Below are 18,568 nucleotides of genomic sequence, written 5' to 3' on the forward strand. Positions count from 1 at the left end.
GCTGCGCAGGAACGGCTGCGCAGGAACGGCTGCGCAGGAACGGCTGCGCAGGAACGGCTGCGCAGGAACGGCTGCGCAGGAACGGCTGCGCAGGAACGGCTGCGCAGAAACGGCTGCGCATAAACGGCTGCGCATAAACGGCTGCGCATAAACGGCTGCGCATAAACGGCTGCGCATAAACTGCTGCGCAGAAACGGCTGCGCAGAAACGGCTGCGCAGAAACGGCTGCGTTAAACGGCTGCGCATAAACGGCTGCGCATAAACGGCTGCGCATAAACGGCTGCGCATAAACGGCTGCGCATAAACGGCTGCGCAGAAACGGCTGCGCAGAAACGGCTGCGCAGAAACGGCTGCGCAGAAACGGCTGCGCAGAAACGGCTGCGCAGAAACGGCTGCGCATAAACGGCTGCGCAGCTGTTCCTGCGCAGCTGTTTCTGCGCAGCTGTTTCTGCGCAGCTGTTTCTGCGCAGCTGTTTCTGCGCAGCTGTTTCGGCGCAGCTGTTTCTGCGCAGCTGTTTCGGCGCAGCTGTTTCGGCGCAGCTGTTTCGGCGCAGCTGTTTCGGCGCAGCTGTTTCGGCGCAGCTGTTTCTGCGCAGCTGTTTCTGCGCAGCTGTTTCTGCGCAGCTGTTTCTGCGCAGCTGTTCCTGCGCAGCTGTTCCTGCGCAGCTGTTCCTGCGCAGCTGTTCCTGCGCAGCTGTTCCTGCGCAGCTGTTTCTGCGCAGCTGTTCCTGCGCAGCTGTTCCTGCGCAGCTGTTCCTGCGCAGCTGTTCCTGCGCAGCTGTTTCTGCGCAGCTGCTTCTGCGCAGCTGTTCCTGCGCAGCTGCTTCTGCGCAGCTGTTCCTGCGCAGCTTTTCCTGCACAGCTGCTTCTGCGCAGCTGCTTCTGCGCAGCTGCTTCTGCGCAGCTGCTTCTGCGCAGCTGCTTCTGCGCAGCTGTTTCTGCGCAGCTGCTTCTGCGCAGCTGCTTCTGCGCAGCTGTTTCTGCGCAGCTGTTCCTGCGCAGCTGTTCCTGCGCAGCTGTTTCTGCGCAGCTGTTCCTGCGCAGCTGTTCCTGCGCAGCTGTTCCTGCGCAGCTGTTTCTGCGCAGCTGCTTCTGCGCAGCTGTTCCTGCGCAGCTGCTTCTGCGCAGCTGTTCCTGCGCAGCTGCTTCTGCGCAGCTGCTTCTGCGCAGCTGCTTCTGCGCAGCTGCTTCTGCGCAGCTGCTTCTGCGCAGCTGTTTCTGCGCAGCTGCTTCTGCGCAGCTGTTTCTGCGCAGCTGCTTCTGCGCAGCTGCTTCTGCGCAGCTGCTTCTGCGCCGCTGTTTCTGCGCAGCTGTTCCTGCGCAGCTGTTTCTGCGCAGCTGTTTCTGCGCAGCTGTTTCTGCGCAGCTGTTCCTGCGCAGCTGTTTCGGCGCAGCTGTTTCGGCGCAGCTGTTTCGGCGCAGCTGTTTCGGCGCAGCCGTTTCGGCGCAGCCGTTTCTGCGCAGCCGTTTCGGCGCAGCCGTTTCGGCGCAGCCGTTTCTGCGCAGCCGTTTCGGCGCAGCCGTTTCGGCGCAGCCGTTTCGGCGCAGCCGTTTCGGCGCAGCCGTTTCTGCGCAGCCGTTTCTGCGCAGCCGTTTCTGCGCAGCCGTTCCTGCGCAGCTGTTCCTGCGCAGCTGTTCCTGCGCAGCTGTTTCTGCGCAGCTGTTCCTGCGCAGCTGTTCCTGCGCAGCCGTTCCTGCGCAGCCGTTCCTGCGCAGCCGTTCCTGCGCAGCCGTTTCTGCGCAGCCGTTCCTGCGCAGCCGTTCCTGCGCAGCCGTTCCTGCGCAGCCGTTTCTGCGCAGCCGCTTCTGCGCAGCCGCTTCTGCGCAGTCGTTTATGCGCAGCCGTTTATGCGCAGCCGTTTATGCGCAGCCGTTTATGCGCAGCCGTTTATGCGCAGCCGTTTCTGCGCAGCCGTTTCTGCGCAGCCGTTTCTGCGCAGCCGTTTCTGCGCAGCCGCTTCTGCGCAGCCGCTTCTGCGCAGCCGCTTCTGCGCAGCCTCTTCTGCGCAGCCGCTTCTGCGCAGCCGCTTCTGCGCAGCCGCTTCTGCGCTGCCGCATCTGCGCAGCCGCTTCTGCGCAGCCGCTTCTGCGCAGCCGCTTCTGCGCAGCCGCTTCTGCGCAGCCGCTTCTGCGCAGCCGCTTCTGCGCAGCCGCTTCTGCGCAGCCGCTTCTGCGCAGCCGTTTCTGCTCAGCCGTTTCTGCGCAGCCGTTTCTGCGCAGCCGTTTCTGCGCAGCCGTTTCTGCGCAGCCGTTTCTGCGCAGCCGTTCCTGCGCAGCCGTTCCTGCGCAGCCGTTGCTGCGCAGCCGTTCCTGCGCAGCCGTTCCTGCGCAGCCGTTCCTGCGCAGCCGTTCCTGCGCAGGTGTTCCTGCGCAGCTGTTCCTGCGCAGCTGTTCCTGCGCAGCTGCTTCTGCGCAGCTGCTTCTGCGCAGCTGTTTCTGCGCAGCTGTTTCTGCGCAGCTGCTTCTGCGCAGCTGTTTCTGCGCAGCTGTTTCTGCGCAGCTGTTTCTGCCTAGCTGTTTCTGCGCAGCTGTTTCTGCGCAGCTGTTTCTGCGCAGCTGTTTCTGCGCAGCTGTTTCGGCGCAGCTGTTTCGGCGCAGCAGTTTCTGCGCAGCCGTTTCTGCGCAGCCGTTTCGGCGCAGCCGTTTCGGCGCAGCCGTTTCGGCGCAGCCGTTTCGTCGCAGCCGTTTCTGCGCAGCCGTTTCGGCTCAGCCGTTTCGGCGCAGCCGTTTCTGCGCAGCCGTTTCGGCGCAGCCGTTTAGCGCAGCCGTTTCGGCGCAGCCGTTTCGGCGCAGCCGTTTCGGCGCAGCCGTTTCGGCGCAGCCGTTTCTGCGCAGCCGTTTCTGCGCAGCCGTTTCTGCGCAGCCGTTCCTGCGCAGCCGTTCCTGCGCAGCCGTTCCTGCGCAGCCGTTCCTGCGCAGCCGTTCATGCGCAGCCGTTCATGCGCAGCCGTTCCTGCGCAGCCGTTCCTGCGCAGCCGTTCCTGAGCAGCCGTTCCTGAGCAGCCGTTCCTGCGCAGCCGTTCCTGCGCAGCCGTTCCTGCGCAGCCGTTCCTGCGCAGCCGTTCCTGCGCAGCCGTTCCTGCGCAGCCGTTCCTGCGCAGCCGTTCCTGCGCAGCCGTTCCTGCGCAGCCGTTCCTGCGCAGCCGTTCCTGCGCAGCCGTTCCTGCGCAGCCGTTCCTGCGCAGCCGTTCCTGCGCAGCCGTTCCTGCGCAGCCGTTCCTGCGCAGCCGTTTATGCGCAGCCGTTTCTGCGCAGCCGTCTCTGCGCAGCCGTCTCTGCGCAGCCGTCTCTGCGCAGCCGTCTCTGCGCAGCCGTCTCTGCGCAGCCGCTTATGCGCAGCCGTTTCTGCGCAGCCGTTTCTGCGCAGCCGCTTCTGCGCAGCCGCTTCTGCGCAGCCGCTTCTGCGCAGCCGCTTCTGCGCAGCCGCTTCTGCGCAGCCGCTTCTGCGCAGCCGCTTCTGCGCAGCCGCTTCTGCGCAGCCGCTTCTGCGCAGCCGCTTCTGCGCAGCCGCTTCTGCGCAGCGGCTTCTGCGCAGCCGCTTCTGCGCAGCCGCTTCTGCGCAGCCGCTTCTGCGCAGCCGCTTCTGCGCAGCCGCTTCTGCGCTGCCGCTTCTGCGCAGCCGCTTCTGCGCAGCCGCTTCTGCGCAGCCGCGTCTGCGCAGCCGCTTCTGCGCAGCCGTTTCTGCGCAGCCGCTTCTGCGCAGCCGCTTCTGCGCAGCCGCTTCTGCGCAGCCGCTTCTGCGCAGCCGTTCCTGCGCAGCCGTTTCTGCGCAGCCGTTCCTGCGCAGCCGTTCCTCCGCAGCCGTTACTGCGCAGCCGTTACTGCGCAGCCGTTACTGCGCAGCCGTTTCTGCGCAGCCGTTCCTGCGCAGCCGTTCCTGCGCAGCCGTTCCTGCGCAGCCGTTCCTGCGCAGCCGTTCCTGCGCAGCCGTTCCTGCGCAGCCGTTCCTGCGCAGCCGTTCCTGCGCTGCCGTTCCTGCGCATCCGTTCCTGCGCAGCCGTTTCTGCGCAGCCGTTCCTGCGCAGCCGTTCCTGCGCAGCCGTTCCTGCGCAGCCGTTCCTGCGCAGCCGTTCCTGCGCAGCCGTTCCTGCGCAGCCGTTTCTGCGCAGCCGTTCCTGCGCAGCTGTTCCTGCGCAGCTGTTCCTGCGCAGCTGTTCCTGCGCAGCTGCTTCTGCGCAGCTGCTTCTGCGCAGCTGCTTCTGCGCAGCTGTTTCTGCGCAGCTGTTTCGGCGCAGCTGTTTCGGCGCAGCTGTTTCTGCGCAGCCGTTTCTGCGCAGCCGTTTCGGCGCAGCCGTTTCTGCGCAGCCGTTTCTGCGCAGCCGTTTCGGCGCAGCCGTTTCGGCGCAGCCGTTTCGGCGCAGCCGTTTCTGCGCAGCCGTTTCTGCGCAGCCGTTCCTGCGCAGCCGTTCCTGCGCAGCCGTTTCTGCGCAGCTGTTCCTGCGCAGCTGTTCCTGCGCAGCTGCTCCTGCGCAGCTGTTCCTGCGCAGCTGTTCCTGCGCAGCTGTTCCTGCGCAGCTGCTTCTGCGCAGCTGTTCCTGCGCAGCTGCTTCTGCGCAGCTGCTTCTGCGCAGCTGCTTCTGCGCAGCTGCTTCTGCGCAGCTGCTTCTGCGCAGCTGTTTCTGCGCAGCTGCTTCTGCGCAGCTGCTTCTGCGCAGCTGTTTCTGCGCAGCTGCTTCTGCGCAGCTGCTTCTGCGCAGCTGCTTCTGCGCCGCTGTTTCTGCGCAGCTGTTCCTGCGCAGCTGTTTCTGCGCAGCTGTTTCTGCGCAGCTGTTTCTGCGCAGCTGTTCCTGCGCAGCTGTTTCGGCGCAGCTGTTTCGGCGCAGCTGTTTCGGCGCAGCTGTTTCGGCGCAGCCGTTTCGGCGCAGCCGTTTCTGCGCAGCCGTTTCGGCGCAGCCGTTTCGGCGCAGCCGTTTCTGCGCAGCCGTTTCGGCGCAGCCGTTTCGGCGCAGCCGTTTCGGCGCAGCCGTTTCGGCGCAGCCGTTTCTGCGCAGCCGTTTCTGCGCAGCCGTTTCTGCGCAGCCGTTCCTGCGCAGCTGTTCCTGCGCAGCTGTTCCTGCGCAGCTGTTTCTGCGCAGCTGTTCCTGCGCAGCTGTTCCTGCGCAGCCGTTCCTGCGCAGCCGTTCCTGCGCAGCCGTTCCTGCGCAGCCGTTTCTGCGCAGCCGTTCCTGCGCAGCCGTTCCTGCGCAGCCGTTTCTGCGCAGCCGCTTCTGCGCAGCCGCTTCTGCGCAGTCGTTTATGCGCAGCCGTTTATGCGCAGCCGTTTATGCGCAGCCGTTTATGCGCAGCCGTTTATGCGCAGCCGTTTCTGCGCAGCCGTTTCTGCGCAGCCGTTTCTGCGCAGCCGTTTCTGCGCAGCCGCTTCTGCGCAGCCGCTTCTGCGCAGCCGCTTCTGCGCAGCCGCTTCTGCGCAGCCGCTTCTGCGCAGCCGCTTCTGCGCAGCCGCTTCTGCGCTGCCGCATCTGCGCAGCCGCTTCTGCGCAGCCGCTTCTGCGCAGCCGCTTCTGCGCAGCCGCTTCTGCGCAGCCGCTTCTGCGCAGCCGCTTCTGCGCAGCCGCTTCTGCGCAGCCGCTTCTGCGCAGCCGTTTCTGCTCAGCCGTTTCTGCGCAGCCGTTTCTGCGCAGCCGTTTCTGCGCAGCCGTTTCTGCGCAGCCGTTCCTGCGCAGCCGTTCCTGCGCAGCCGTTGCTGCGCAGCCGTTCCTGCGCAGCCGTTCCTGCGCAGCCGTTCCTGCGCAGCCGTTCCTGCGCAGGTGTTCCTGCGCAGCTGTTCCTGCGCAGCTGTTCCTGCGCAGCTGCTTCTGCGCAGCTGCTTCTGCGCAGCTGTTTCTGCGCAGCTGTTTCTGCGCAGCTGCTTCTGCGCAGCTGTTTCTGCGCAGCTGTTTCTGCGCAGCTGTTTCTGCCTAGCTGTTTCTGCGCAGCTGTTTCTGCGCAGCTGTTTCTGCGCAGCTGTTTCTGCGCAGCTGTTTCGGCGCAGCTGTTTCGGCGCAGCAGTTTCTGCGCAGCCGTTTCTGCGCAGCCGTTTCGGCGCAGCCGTTTCGGCGCAGCCGTTTCGGCGCAGCCGTTTCGTCGCAGCCGTTTCTGCGCAGCCGTTTCGGCTCAGCCGTTTCGGCGCAGCCGTTTCTGCGCAGCCGTTTCGGCGCAGCCGTTTAGCGCAGCCGTTTCGGCGCAGCCGTTTCGGCGCAGCCGTTTCGGCGCAGCCGTTTCGGCGCAGCCGTTTCTGCGCAGCCGTTTCTGCGCAGCCGTTTCTGCGCAGCCGTTCCTGCGCAGCCGTTCCTGCGCAGCCGTTCCTGCGCAGCCGTTCCTGCGCAGCCGTTCATGCGCAGCCGTTCATGCGCAGCCGTTCCTGCGCAGCCGTTCCTGCGCAGCCGTTCCTGAGCAGCCGTTCCTGAGCAGCCGTTCCTGCGCAGCCGTTCCTGCGCAGCCGTTCCTGCGCAGCCGTTCCTGCGCAGCCGTTCCTGCGCAGCCGTTCCTGCGCAGCCGTTCCTGCGCAGCCGTTCCTGCGCAGCCGTTCCTGCGCAGCCGTTCCTGCGCAGCCGTTCCTGCGCAGCCGTTCCTGCGCAGCCGTTCCTGCGCAGCCGTTCCTGCGCAGCCGTTCCTGCGCAGCCGTTCCTGCGCAGCCGTTCCTGCGCAGCCGTTCCTGCGCAGCCGTTCCTGCGCAGCCGTTTATGCGCAGCCGTTTATGCGCAGCCGTTTCTGCGCAGCCGTCTCTGCGCAGCCGTCTCTGCGCAGCCGTCTCTGCGCAGCCGTCTCTGCGCAGCCGTCTCTGCGCAGCCGTCTCTGCGCAGCCGCTTATGCGCAGCCGTTTCTGCGCAGCCGTTTCTGCGCAGCCGCTTCTGCGCAGCCGCTTCTGCGCAGCCGCTTCTGCGCAGCCGCTTCTGCGCAGCCGCTTCTGCGCAGCCGCTTCTGCGCAGCCGCTTCTGCGCAGCCGCTTCTGCGCAGCCGCTTCTGCGCAGCCGCTTCTGCGCAGCCGCTTCTGCGCAGCGGCTTCTGCGCAGCCGCTTCTGCGCAGCCGCTTCTGCGCAGCCGCTTCTGCGCAGCCGCTTCTGCGCAGCCGCTTCTGCGCTGCCGCTTCTGCGCAGCCGCTTCTGCGCAGCCGCTTCTGCGCAGCCGCGTCTGCGCAGCCGCTTCTGCGCAGCCGTTTCTGCGCAGCCGCTTCTGCGCAGCCGCTTCTGCGCAGCCGCTTCTGCGCAGCCGCTTCTGCGCAGCCGTTCCTGCGCAGCCGTTTCTGCGCAGCCGTTCCTGCGCAGCCGTTCCTCCGCAGCCGTTACTGCGCAGCCGTTACTGCGCAGCCGTTACTGCGCAGCCGTTTCTGCGCAGCCGTTCCTGCGCAGCCGTTCCTGCGCAGCCGTTCCTGCGCAGCCGTTCCTGCGCAGCCGTTCCTGCGCAGCCGTTCCTGCGCAGCCGTTCCTGCGCAGCCGTTCCTGCGCTGCCGTTCCTGCGCATCCGTTCCTGCGCAGCCGTTTCTGCGCAGCCGTTCCTGCGCAGCCGTTCCTGCGCAGCCGTTCCTGCGCAGCCGTTCCTGCGCAGCCGTTCCTGCGCAGCCGTTCCTGCGCAGCCGTTTCTGCGCAGCTGTTCCTGCGCAGCTGTTCCTGCGCAGCTGTTCCTGCGCAGCTGTTCCTGCGCAGCTGCTTCTGCGCAGCTGCTTCTGCGCAGCTGCTTCTGCGCAGCTGTTTCTGCGCAGCTGTTTCGGCGCAGCTGTTTCGGCGCAGCCGTTTCTGCGCAGCCGTTTCTGCGCAGCCGTTTCGGCGCAGCCGTTTCTGCGCAGCCGTTTCTGCGCAGCCGTTTCGGCGCAGCCGTTTCGGCGCAGCCGTTTCGGCGCAGCCGTTTCTGCGCAGCCGTTTCTGCGCAGCCGTTCCTGCGCAGCCGTTCCTGCGCAGCCGTTTCTGCGCAGCTGTTCCTGCGCAGCTGTTCCTGCGCAGCTGCTCCTGCGCAGCTGTTCCTGCGCAGCTGTTCCTGCGCAGCTGTTCCTGCTCAGCTGTTCCTGCGCAGCTGCTTCTGCGCAGCTGTTCCTGCGCAGCTGCTTCTGCGCAGCTGTTCCTGCGCAGCTGTTCCTGCGCAGCTGCTTCTGCGCAGCTGCTTCTGCGCAGCTGCTTCTGCGCAGCTGCTTCTGCGCAGCTGCTTCTGCGCAGCTGCTTCTGCGCAGCTGTTTCTGCGCAGCTGCTTCTGCGCAGCTGTTTCTGCGCAGCTGTTTCTGCACAGCTGTTTCTGCCTAGCTGTTCCTGCGCAGCTGTTTCTGCGCAGCTGTTCCTGCGCAGCTGTTCCTGCGCAGCTGTTTCTGCGCAGCTGCTACTGCGCAGCTGTTCCTGCGCAGCTGCTTCTGCGCAGCTGTTCCTGCGCAGCTGTTCCTGCGCAGCTGTTCCTGCGCAGCTGCTTCTGCGCAGCTGCTTCTGCGCAGCTGCTTCTGCGCAGCTGCTTCTGCGCAGCTGCTTCTGCGCAGCTGCTTCTGCGCAGCTGTTTCTGCGCAGCTGCTTCTGCGCAGCTGTTTCTGCGCAGCTGTTTCTGCGCAGCTGTTTCTGCCTAGCTGTTCCTGCGCAGCTGTTTCTGCGCAGCTGTTCCTGCGCAGCTGTTCCTGCGCAGCTGCTTCTGCGCAGCTGCTTCTGCGCAGCCGTTTATGCGCAGCCGTTTATGCGCAGCCGTTTCTGCGCAGCTGTTTCGGCGCAGCTGTTTCGGCGCAGCCGTTTCTGCGCAGCCGTTTCGGCGCAGCCGTTTCTGCGCAGCCTTTTCTGCGCAGCCGTTTCGGCGCAGCCGTTTCGGCGCAGCCGTTTCGGCGCAGCCGTTTCGGCGCAGCCGTTTCTGCGCAGCCGTTTCTGCGCAGCCGTTTCTGCGCAGCCGTTCCTGCGCAGCCGTTCCTGCGCAGCCGTTCCTGCGCAGCCGTTCCTGCGCAGCCGTTTCTGCGCAGCCGTTCCTGCGCAGCCGTTCCTGCGCAGCCGTTCCTGCGCAGCTGTTCCTGCGCAGCTGTTCCTGCGCAGCTGTTCCTGCGCAGCTGTTTCTGCGCAGCTGCTTCTGCGCAGCTGTTCCTGCGCAGCTGCTTCTGCGCAGCTGTTCCTGCGCAGCTGTTCCTGCGCAGCTGTTCCTGCGCAGCTGCTTCTGCGCAGCTGCTTCTGCGCAGCTGCTTCTGCGCAGCTGCTTCTGCGCAGCTGCTTCTGCGCAGCTGCTTCTGCGCAGCTGCTTCTGCGCAGCTGTTTCTGCGCAGCTGTTTCTGCGCAGCTGCTTCTGCGCAGCTGTTTCTGCGCAGCTGTTTCTGCGCAGCTGTTTCTGCGCAGCTGTTTCTGCCTAGCTGTTTCTGCGCAGCTGTTTCTGCGCAGCTGTTTCTGCGCAGCTGTTTCTGCGCAGCTGTTTCGGCGCAGCTGTTTCGGCGCAGCCGTTTCTGCGCAGCCGTTTCTGCGCAGCCGTTTCGTCGCAGCCGTTTCTGCGCAGCCGTTTCGGCTCAGCCGTTTCGGCGCAGCCGTTTCTGCGCAGCCGTTTCGGCGCAGCCGTTTAGCGCAGCCGTTTCGGCGCAGCCGTTTCGGCGCAGCCGTTTCGGCGCAGCCGTTTCGGCGCAGCCGTTTCGGCGCAGCCGTTTCTGCGCAGCCGTTTCTGCGCAGCCGTTTCTGCGCAGCCGTTCCTGCGCAGCCGTTCCTGCGCAGCCGTTCCTGCGCAGCCGTTCATGCGCAGCCGTTCATGCGCAGCCGTTCCTGCGCAGCCGTTCCTGAGCAGCCGTTCCTGCGCAGCCGTTCCTGCGCAGCCGTTCCTGCGCAGCCGTTCCTGCGCAGCCGTTCCTGCGCAGCCGTTCCTGCGCAGCCGTTCCTGCGCAGCCGTTCCTGCGCAGCCGTTCCTGCGCAGCCGTTCCTGCGCAGCCGTTCCTGCGCAGCCGTTCCTGCGCAGCCGTTCCTGCGCAGCCGTTCCTGCGCAGCCGTTCCTGCGCAGCCGTTCATGCGCAGCCGTTTATGCGCAGCCGTCTCTGCGCAGCCGTCTCTGCGCAGCCGTCTCTGCGCAGCCGTCTCTGCGCAGCCGTCTCTGCGCAGCCGTCTCTGCGCAGCCGTTTATGCGCAGCCGTTTCTGCGCAGCCGTTTCTGCGCAGCCGCTTCTGCGCAGCCGCTTCTGCGCAGCCGCTTCTGCGCAGCCGCTTCTGCGCAGCCGCTTCTGCGCAGCCGCTTCTGCGCAGCCGCTTCAGCGCAGCCGCTTCTGCGCAGCCGCTTCTGCGCAGCCGCTTCTGCGCAGCCGCTTCTGCGCAGCCGCTTCTGCGCAGCCGCTTCTGCGCAGCCGCTTCTGCGCAGCCGCTTCTGCGCAGCCGCTTCTGCGCTGCCGCTTCTGCGCAGCCGCTTCTGCGCAGCCGCTTCTGCGCAGCCGTTCCTGCGCAGCCGTTCCTGCGCAGACGTTCCTGCGCAGCCGTTCCTGCGCAGCCGTTCATGCGCAGCCGTTCATGCGCAGCCGTTCCTGCGCAGCCGTTCCTGAGCAGCCGTTCCTGCGCAGCCGTTCCTGCGCAGCCGTTTATGCGCAGCCGTTCCTGCGCAGCCGTTCCTGCGCAGCCGTTCCTGCGCAGCCGTTCCTGCGCAGCCGTTCCTGCGCAGCCGCTTCTGCGCAGCCGCTCCTGCGCAGCTGTTCCTGCGCAGCTGCTTCTGCGCAGCTGTTCCTGCGCAGCTGTTCCTGGGCAGCTGCTTCTGCGCAGCTGCTTCTGCGCAGCTGCTTCTGCGCAGCTGCTTCTGCGCAGCTGCTTCTGCGCAGCTGCTTCTGCGCAGCTGCTTCTGCGCAGCTGTTTCTGCGCAGCTGCTTCGGAGCAGCTGCTTCTGCGCAGCTCTTTCTGCGCAGCTGCTTCTGCGCAGCTGCTTCTGCGCAGCTGTTTCTGCGCAGCTGTTCCTGCGCAGCTGTTTCGGCGCAGCTGTTTCGGCGCAGCTGTTTCGGCGCAGCTGTTTCGGCGCAGCTGTTTCGGCGCAGCTGTTTCTGCGCAGCTGTTTCTGCGCAGCCGTTTCGAAGCAGCCGTTTCGGCGCAGCCGTTTCTGCGCAGCCGTTTCTGCGCAGCCGTTTCGGCGCAGCCGTTTCGGCGCAGCCGTTTCTGCGCAGCCGTTTCTGCGCAGCCGTTCCTGCGCAGCCGTTCCTGCGCAGCCGTTTCTGCGCAGCCGTTCCTGCGCAGCCGTTCCTGCGCAGCCGTTTCTGCGCAGCTGTTCCTGCGCAGCTGTTCCTGCGCAGCTGTTCCTGCGCAGCTGTTCCTGCGCAGCTGTTCCTGCGCAACTGTTCCTGCGCAGCTGTTTCTGCGCAGCTGCTTCTGCGCAGCTGTTCCTGCGCAGCTGCTTCTGCGCAGCTGTTCCTGCGCAGCTGTTCCTGCGCAGCTGTTCCTGCGCAGCTGCTTCTGCGCAGCTGCTTCTGCGCAGCTGCTTCTGCGCAGCTGCTTCTGCGCAGCTGCTTCTGCGCAGCTGCTTCTGCGCAGCTGTTTCTGCGCAGCTGCTTCTGCGCAGCTGTTTCTGCGCAGCTGTTTCTGCGCAGCTGTTTCTGCCTAGCTGTTCCTGCGCAGCTGTTTCTGCGCAGCTGTTGCTGCGCAGCTGCTTCTGCGCAGCTGCTTCTGCGCAGCCGTTTATGCGCAGCCGTTTATGCGCAGCCGTTTCTGCGCAGCCGTTTCTGCGCAGCCGTTTCTGCGCAGCCGTTTCTGCGCAGCCGTTTCTGCGCAGCCGTTTCTGCGCAGCCGTTTATGCGCAGCCGTTTATGCGCAGCCGTTTCTGCGCAGCCGTTTCTGCGCAGCCGTTTCTGCGCAGCCGCTTCTGCGCAGCCGCTCCTGCGCAGCCGCTCCTGCGCAGCCGCTCCTGCGCAGCCGCTCCTGCGCAGCCGCTCCTGCGCAGCCGCTCCTGCGCAGCCGCTTCTGCGCAGCCGCTTCTGCGCAGCCGCTTCTGCGCAGCCGCTTCTGCGCAGCCGCTTCTGCGCAGCGGCTTCTGCGCAGCCGCTTCTGCGCAGCCGCTTCTGCGCAGCCGCTTCTGCGCAGCCGCTTCTGCGCAGCCGCTTCTGCGCAGCCGCTTCTGCGCTGCCGCTTCTGCGCAGCCGCTTCTGCGCAGCCGCTTCTGCGCAGCCGCTTCTGCGCAGCCGCTTCTGCGCAGCCGCTTCTGCGCAGCCGTTTCTGCGCAGCCGTTTCTGCGCAGCCGCTTCTGCGCAGCCGCTTCTGCGCAGCCGTTCCTGCGCAGCCGTTCCTGCGCAGCCGTTCCTGCGCAGCCGTTCCTCCGCAGCCGTTACTGCGCAGCCGTTACTGCGCAGCCGTTACTGCGCAGCCGTTTCTGCGCAGCCGTTCCTGCGCAGCCGTTCCTGCGCAGCCGTTCCTGCGCAGCCGTTCCTGCGCAGCCGTTCCTGCGCAGCCGTTCCTGCGCAGCCGTTCCTGCGCAGCCGTTCCTGCGCAGCCGCTCCTGCGCAGCCGCTCCTGCGCAGCCGTTCCTGCGCAGCTGCTTCTGTGCAGCTGTTCCTGCGCACCTGTTCCTGCGCGGCTGCTTCTGCGAGGCTGCTTCTGCGCAGCTGCTTCTGCGCAGCTGCTTCTGCGCAGCTGCTTCTGCGCAGCTGTTTCTGCGCAGCTGCTTCTGAGCAGCTGCTACTGCGCAGCTGTTTCTGCGCAGCTGTTTCTGCGCAGCTGCTTCTGCGCAGCTGTTTCTGCGCAGCTGTTCCTGCGCAGCTGTTCCTGCGCAGCTGTTTCGGCGCAGCTGTTTCGGCGCAGCTGTTTCTGCGCAGCCGTTTCTGCGCAGCCGTTTCGGCGCAGCCGTTTCGGCGCAGCCGTTTCTGCGCAGCCGTTTCTGCGCAGCCGTTTCGGCGCAGCCGTTTCGGCGCAGCCGTTTCGGCGCAGCCGTTTCGGCGCAGCCGTTTCTGCACAGCCGTTTCTGCGCAGCCGTTCCTGCGCAGCCGTTCCTGCGCAGCCGTTCCTGCGCAGCCGTTTCTGCGCAGCCGTTCCTGCGCAGCCGTTCCTGCGCAGCCGTTCCTGCGCAGCTGTTCCTGCGCAGCTGTTCCTGCGCAGCTGTTCCTGCGCAGCTGTTTCTGCGCAGCTGCTTCTGCGCAGCTGTTCCTGCGCAGCTGCTCCTGCGCAGCTGTTCCTGCGCAGCTGTTCCTGCGCAGCTGTTCCTGCGCAGCTGCTCCTGCGCAGCTGCTTCTGCGCTGCTGCTTCTGCGCAGCTGCTTCTGCGCAGCTGCTTCTGCGCAGCTGTTTCTGCGCAGCTGTTTCTGCGCAGCTGCTTCTGCGCAGCTGTTTCTGCGCAGCTGTTTCTGCGCAGCTGTTTCTGCGCAGCTGTTTCGGCGCAGCTGTTTCGGCGCAGCTGTTTCGGCGCAGCTGGTTCGGCGCAGCCGTTTCTGCGCAGCCGTTTCGGCGCAGCCGTTTCGGCGCAGCCGTTTCGGCGCAGCCGTTTCGTCGCAGCCGTTTCGTCGCAGCCGTTTCTGCGCAGCCGTTTCGGCTCAGCCGTTTCGGCGCAGCCGTTTCTGCACAGCCGTTTCGGCGCAGCCGTTTCGGCGCAGCCGTTTCGGCGCAGCCGTTTCGGCGCAGCCGTTTCGGCGCAGCCGTTTCTGCGCAGCCGTTTCTGCGCAGCCGTTTCTGCGCAGCCGTTTCTCCGCAGCCGTTTCTGCGCAGCCGTTTCTGCGCAGCCGTTTCTGCGCAGCCGTTCCTGCGCAGCCGTTCATGCGCAGCCGTTCATGCGCAGCCGTTCATGCGCAGCCGTTCCTGCGCAGCCGTTCCTGAGCAGCCGTTCCTGCGCAGCCGTTCCTGCGCAGCCGTTCCTGCGCAGCCGTTCCTGCGCAGCCGTTCCTGCGCAGCCGTTCCTGCGCAGCCGTTCCTGCGCAGCCGTTCCTGCGCAGCCGTTCCTGCGCAGCCGTTCCTGCGCAGCCGTTCCTGCGCAGCCGTTCATGCGCAGCCGTTCATGCGCAGCCGTTTCTGCGCAGCCGTTTCTGCGCAGCCGTTTCTGCGCAGCCGTTTCTGCGCAGCCGTTTCTGCGCAGCCGTTTCTGCGCAGCCGTTTATGCGCAGCCGTTTATGCGCAGCCGCTTCTGCGCAGCCGCTTCTGCGCAGCCGCTTCTGCGCAGCCGCTTCTGCGCAGCCGCTTCTGCGCAGCCGCTTCTGCGCAGCCGCTTCTGCGCAGCCGCTTCTGCGCAGCCGCTTTTGCAGCGACACCTCATATAAGAGGTATAATTAAAGAAGCAGTGATGTATGACTTCCCCGAGATTGTTGTTGCTGCTATTTCAAAAGGTTCAAAAAGATCTATTATCTCTTGTATAGCTAGGTAATTTTCTGCTGTGAGGGCAGTGCTTTTGAACTTTCATTTCTCACAATGCCAAGCTCACTTCGTACTTCCAAAATTCTTTTGAGCATGTGGCATGAGCTGTTCCATCAAATCAGCTTCTTTTTTGTTTGCCCTTTTTGAACGTTGCACAGTTTGTCACTGGCTAGTTTAGAGCTATGGAGGAAAGTCACAATAGCCTTTATTTTCAATAAAACTTTGGAAAATGTTTCTGCTTAGAAACAATCTTCACTGTTACATCTACATCTACATCTACCTCCATACCCCGTAAGCCACCTGACGGAGGGTACCTTGAGTACCTCTATCGGTTCTCCGTTCTATTCCAGTCTCCTATTGTTGTTGAAAGAAGGAATGTCGGTATGCCTCTGTGAGGGCTCTAGTCTCTCTGATTTTATCCTCATGGTCTCTTCGCGAGATACACATAGGAGGGAGCAATATACTGCTTGACTCCTCGGTGAATGTATGTTCTCGAAACTTCAGAAAAAGCCCGTACCAAGCTACTGAGCGTCTCGCTTGCAAAGTCTTCCAATGGAGTGTGTCTATCATCTCCGTAACGCTTTCGCGATTACTGAATGATCCTGTAACGAAGTGTGCTGCTGTCTGTCGGATCTTCTCTCTCTCTTCTATCAAGTCTATCTGGTACAGATCCCACATCGGTGAGCAGTATTCGAGCAGTGGGCGAACAATCGTACTGTAACCTACTTCCTTTGTTTTCGGACTGCAATTCCTTAGGATTCTTCCAAGGAATCTCAGTCTGGCATCTGCTTTACCGACGATTAATTTTATATGGTCCTTCTATTTTAAATCACTCCTAATGCCTACTCCCAGATAATTTATGGAATTAACTGCTTCCAGTTGCTGACCTGCTATATTGTAGCTAAAAGATGAAGGATCTTTCTTTCTATGTATTCGCAGCACATTACACTTGCCTACATTGAGGTTCAATTGTTATTCCCTGCACGATGCCTCAATTCGTTACAGATCCTCCTACATTTCAGTACAATTTTCCGTTGTTACAACCTCTCGATATACTACAGCATCATCCACAAAAAGCCTCAGTGAACTTCCGATGTTATCCACAAGGCCACTTACATATACTGTGAACAGCAACGGGCCTACGACACTCCCCTGCGGCACAACGGAAACCACTCTTACTTCGGAAGACTTCTCTTCATTGAGAATGACATGCTGCGTTCTGTTATCTAGGAACTCTTCAATCCAATCACACAATTGGTCTGATAGTCCATGTGCTCTTACTTTGTTCATTTAACGTCTGTGGGGAACTATATCAAACTCCTTGCGGAAATCAAGAAACACAGCATCTACCTGGGAAGCCGTGTCTATGGATCTCTGAGTCTCGTGGACGAATAGCGCGAGCTCAGTTTGACATGATAGTTTTTTTCGAAACCCATGCTACAGCGTAGATTTCTAGTCTCCATAAAAGTCATTATACTCGAACATAATACGTGTCCCAAAATTCTACAACTGATCGACGTTAGAGATACAGGTCTATAGTTCTGCACATCTGTTCGACGTCCATTCTTGGAAACGGGAATGACCTGTGGCCTTTCCCAATCTTTTGGAACGCTACGCTCTTCTAGTGACCTACGGTACACTGCTGCAAGAAGGGGGGCATGTTCCTTGGTGTACTCTGTGTAAAATCGAACTGGTATCCCGTCAGGTCCAGCAGCCTTTCCTCTTTTGAGCGATTTTAATTGTTTTTCTATCCCTCTGTCATCTATTTCGATATCTACCATTTGTCATCTGTGGGACAATCTAGAGAAGGAACTATGATGCGGTCTTTCTCTGTGAAACAGCTTTGGAAAAAGACATTTAGTACTTCTGCCTTTAGTCTGTCATCCTCTGTTTCAGTACCATTTTGGTCACAGAGTGTCTGGACATTTTGTTTTGATCTTCCTACCTCTTCGAAGTAAGGATTTTCTGCCAAGTCAGTACATAGAACTCTACATTTAAGTTGATGCAGTGGGCAAAACAGGGTGAATGTCGAATCCTTAACATTTAGACAGCTTTTTCGTAATTGCAGTGTTGTCTGTAACCACAACTACTGTCTTATCACGGGTATTGTGTTCTAGTAAGATTTGATCTGAAAATATGTAATGTTAATGTAACCTGCAAAAATGTCCGAAATTTTGCATAATATTGTCAAAAAATTTATTTCTTTAGCGTCTTGTTATCTGAAAAATTACTTTCATACGTAAAAAATAATTCACATAAAAATTTGGCCAATATATTATTTGTCGATGTTACACCGAGCTTCAGAGTCTTAGAAGCATGGGGAAAACAGGAAGAGCAAGAGGAAGAAGAAGGTGGTCGTAAGGAATAGGGATGTGAGAGGGGAAATGTTCACCGTTCAGCTACGCAATGTTGCTATCTTAGGTGTGCATGCTTGCTCATGAACTGCAGCAGTTATGGTATAAACTGGACATTGGAATAACAAGGCTGAAACTGGGTTGAAGAGATCAAGGGTGGCTCCCTCACTCATGTTTTTTCTCGGTTGAGTTGACACTCAGTACGAAACAAAAGGGCCATCACTCTACTGCAGTGCTACAGCCACTACATCACAGAGATCGGTAGCACTTGTGATCTTAGTGCAGTTGACATAAAACGTGTAGCTTGTAGAAGTTTTGTTGGGTGTTTTGCCTTTCGTCAGGGGGAAACACACGGAGCGGTATAAAGAGCACGGTATTAATGAAGGATAAGGTAAGGTGCAGTGAGAGACCGATGTATTCCTATAATATACCCGCGTTGCTCGAATTATACACTTGACAGAACCTGAGAGATAACGTTTCGTCAGCTTCACTGTAGTGGCGATACGACAGCTTCCATTACTCAATAGCTGAGTTTTCCATTACCACTGGAAAGTTTCGATTCGTTAGTAAGGCTTATATTTACAACTTGCTATGGTCAGTCTTTTTTGGCAAATACATGCGTTAATTTTTGATGCCATTTTATAAGCACCGAAAGTTTTAATTCTTTCCAATTCGTTGACATAAGGGAAATACTTCCACATAAATCGCCACAAAAGCAAGTTGTTTATATGCTCAGACGACAGCATCACAGCAATTGTAATGCCACTGCAGCTGATTTTTCTATGCTATATTAACTTTGGTTCAGATCGTGTTGGGATTACCATTCATTTCTCACTTGTTAGTCTGCTATCGTACGAACTCTCAAGAGAAAACTATGGGCATGGATGTAACAATATTTTGAGAATGCGCATTACAGAGACATCTATATTCAAATGTGTTGCTTATTTGTAGTAATGTATAAGAAAATATACTAAGCCTGTTGTAACGCAATTATTCAATGATCTGTTAGAGCTGGCAGTGTCTAAAATACACGATGGCTTCAGATTTCTATCGACAAGATTGGTGAGTGTAGAGGTGGCGGGAAGGGGAGGAGTGAAGCTGCCAAGAAATGCCTTACAAGTTACGCAGACTTGACTTATACCGACATATACCGATCACAAGAATGAAACGAAACTCAGCATGGCATTGAAAAGTTAAAGGAGGAAATATTGTTAAAAAATGTTAGTTGCATGTGCATAGATTATGCATTGTGTGGCCTGCAGTTTTTGTCACTTTTAATATGGGTGAAACTAATTTTTCGTTTATTCAATGGCAGTATGAGTTATTTATGTTGCTTTTCCACATGTCTGTTATAACACTAAAAAATTACATTTTGTAAGGGCTTTCTCCGATTTATTTTTTATCGCTTCTTATAGTTTTGAGATCGGTAAACATTTAAGTGTGGTTTTTTCTGGCAACTTATATCTGCTGTCTAAGGCACAAACAATTTTTTTCAAACATTGATGGTCAGAAGTTGTGTATGGCAGCATGTAGATAGCAGTCATTTGTGCATAAAGAGAACCAAGTTCTTTTTGTACTTTTGAACTGGCAGCGTACAACCGTCTTGTGTTAAAATAATTTGTTGTAGAGGTTCTCGATTTGTTTTTGGTTGCACCTCTTGCACTTGATCTAGCTCACAACTTGGTCGCTCCCCTTTCGCTTCTATTGCTAATTCATGGTTCCTAGTTTTCACCATGATTTGTTTTTAGTGGTCTCTTAAATTAGTCCTATTTGCTGATCATGTTTATTATCTCAAATGCAGATGGTACACTTTACAAACTGACTATTATCCCCCGCTTTCTTGAAAAAATTCCACGTGGATTATTGATTTTTACGGTTCATTTTCAGAACAATAAGACGTAGCTCTTACATAAACAAAAGCGCGGAATTTACTCAGCCAACAGAGACTGTCGCTGGCATGCAAAAAGTACTGATCGCTTCATGTCAGCACCATTCGGAAAACTTCTTCGCTACTGTGC

At 60.0% G+C, this 18,568-nt stretch overlaps 2 protein-coding genes across 2 annotated transcripts; both read right to left on the minus strand.

Annotated features, from left to right (window-relative positions):
• Positions 1-230: 230 nt before the first annotated feature.
• On the minus strand, positions 231-9,911 carry LOC126228267 (trichohyalin-like). Its single transcript, XM_049942278.1, has 9 exons — positions 9,732-9,911; positions 8,697-9,629; positions 7,294-8,594; positions 6,317-7,208; positions 5,282-6,214; positions 3,837-5,221; positions 2,930-3,779; positions 1,909-2,688; positions 231-1,820 (listed from the first exon to the last, which is right to left on the minus strand). Exons 1-9 carry the CDS (start codon positions 9,909-9,911, stop codon positions 231-233), a joined length of 8,844 nt encoding a protein of 2,947 aa, XP_049798235.1.
• A 486-nt stretch (positions 9,912-10,397) lies between these two features.
• Positions 10,398-13,831, minus strand: LOC126228269 (axoneme-associated protein mst101(2)-like). Its single transcript, XM_049942279.1, has 4 exons — positions 13,638-13,831; positions 12,221-13,591; positions 11,748-12,135; positions 10,398-11,645 (listed from the first exon to the last, which is right to left on the minus strand). The coding sequence occupies exons 1-4, from the start codon at positions 13,829-13,831 to the stop codon at positions 10,398-10,400; spliced, it is 3,201 nt and encodes a 1,066-aa protein (XP_049798236.1).
• Positions 13,832-18,568: the final 4,737 nt, after the last annotated feature.

The sequence above is a fragment of the Schistocerca nitens genome, unplaced genomic scaffold, assembly GCF_023898315.1.
Source record: "Schistocerca nitens isolate TAMUIC-IGC-003100 unplaced genomic scaffold, iqSchNite1.1 HiC_scaffold_354, whole genome shotgun sequence".
Classification (NCBI taxonomy): Eukaryota; Metazoa; Arthropoda; class Insecta; order Orthoptera; family Acrididae; genus Schistocerca; species Schistocerca nitens.

Bases quoted from the DNA above. Each gene is read 5' to 3' on its own strand.
- LOC126228267 (XM_049942278.1), bottom strand. From the start codon at position 9,911: ATGAACGGCTGCGCAGGAACGGCTGCGCAGGAACGGCTGCGCAGGAAC. The intron at 9,630-9,731 runs GCAGGAACGGCT...ACGGCTGCGCAG, and splicing joins GGCTGCGCAGGAACGGCTGC to GAACGGCTGCGCAGGAACGG. The intron at 7,209-7,293 runs GTAACGGCTGCG...ACGGCTGCGCAG, and splicing joins TGCGCAGAAACGGCTGCGCA to GAACGGCTGCGCAGAAGCGG.
- LOC126228269 (XM_049942279.1), bottom strand. From the start codon at position 13,831: ATGAACGGCTGCGCAGGAACGGCTGCGCAGGAACGGCTGCGCAGGAAC. The intron at 13,592-13,637 runs GCATGAACGGCT...ACGGCTGCGCAG, and splicing joins GGCTGCGCAGGAACGGCTGC to GAACGGCTGCGCAGAAACGG. The intron at 11,646-11,747 runs GCAGGAGCGGCT...ACGGCTGCGCAG, and splicing joins GGCTGCGCAGGAGCGGCTGC to AAACGGCTGCGCAGAAACGG.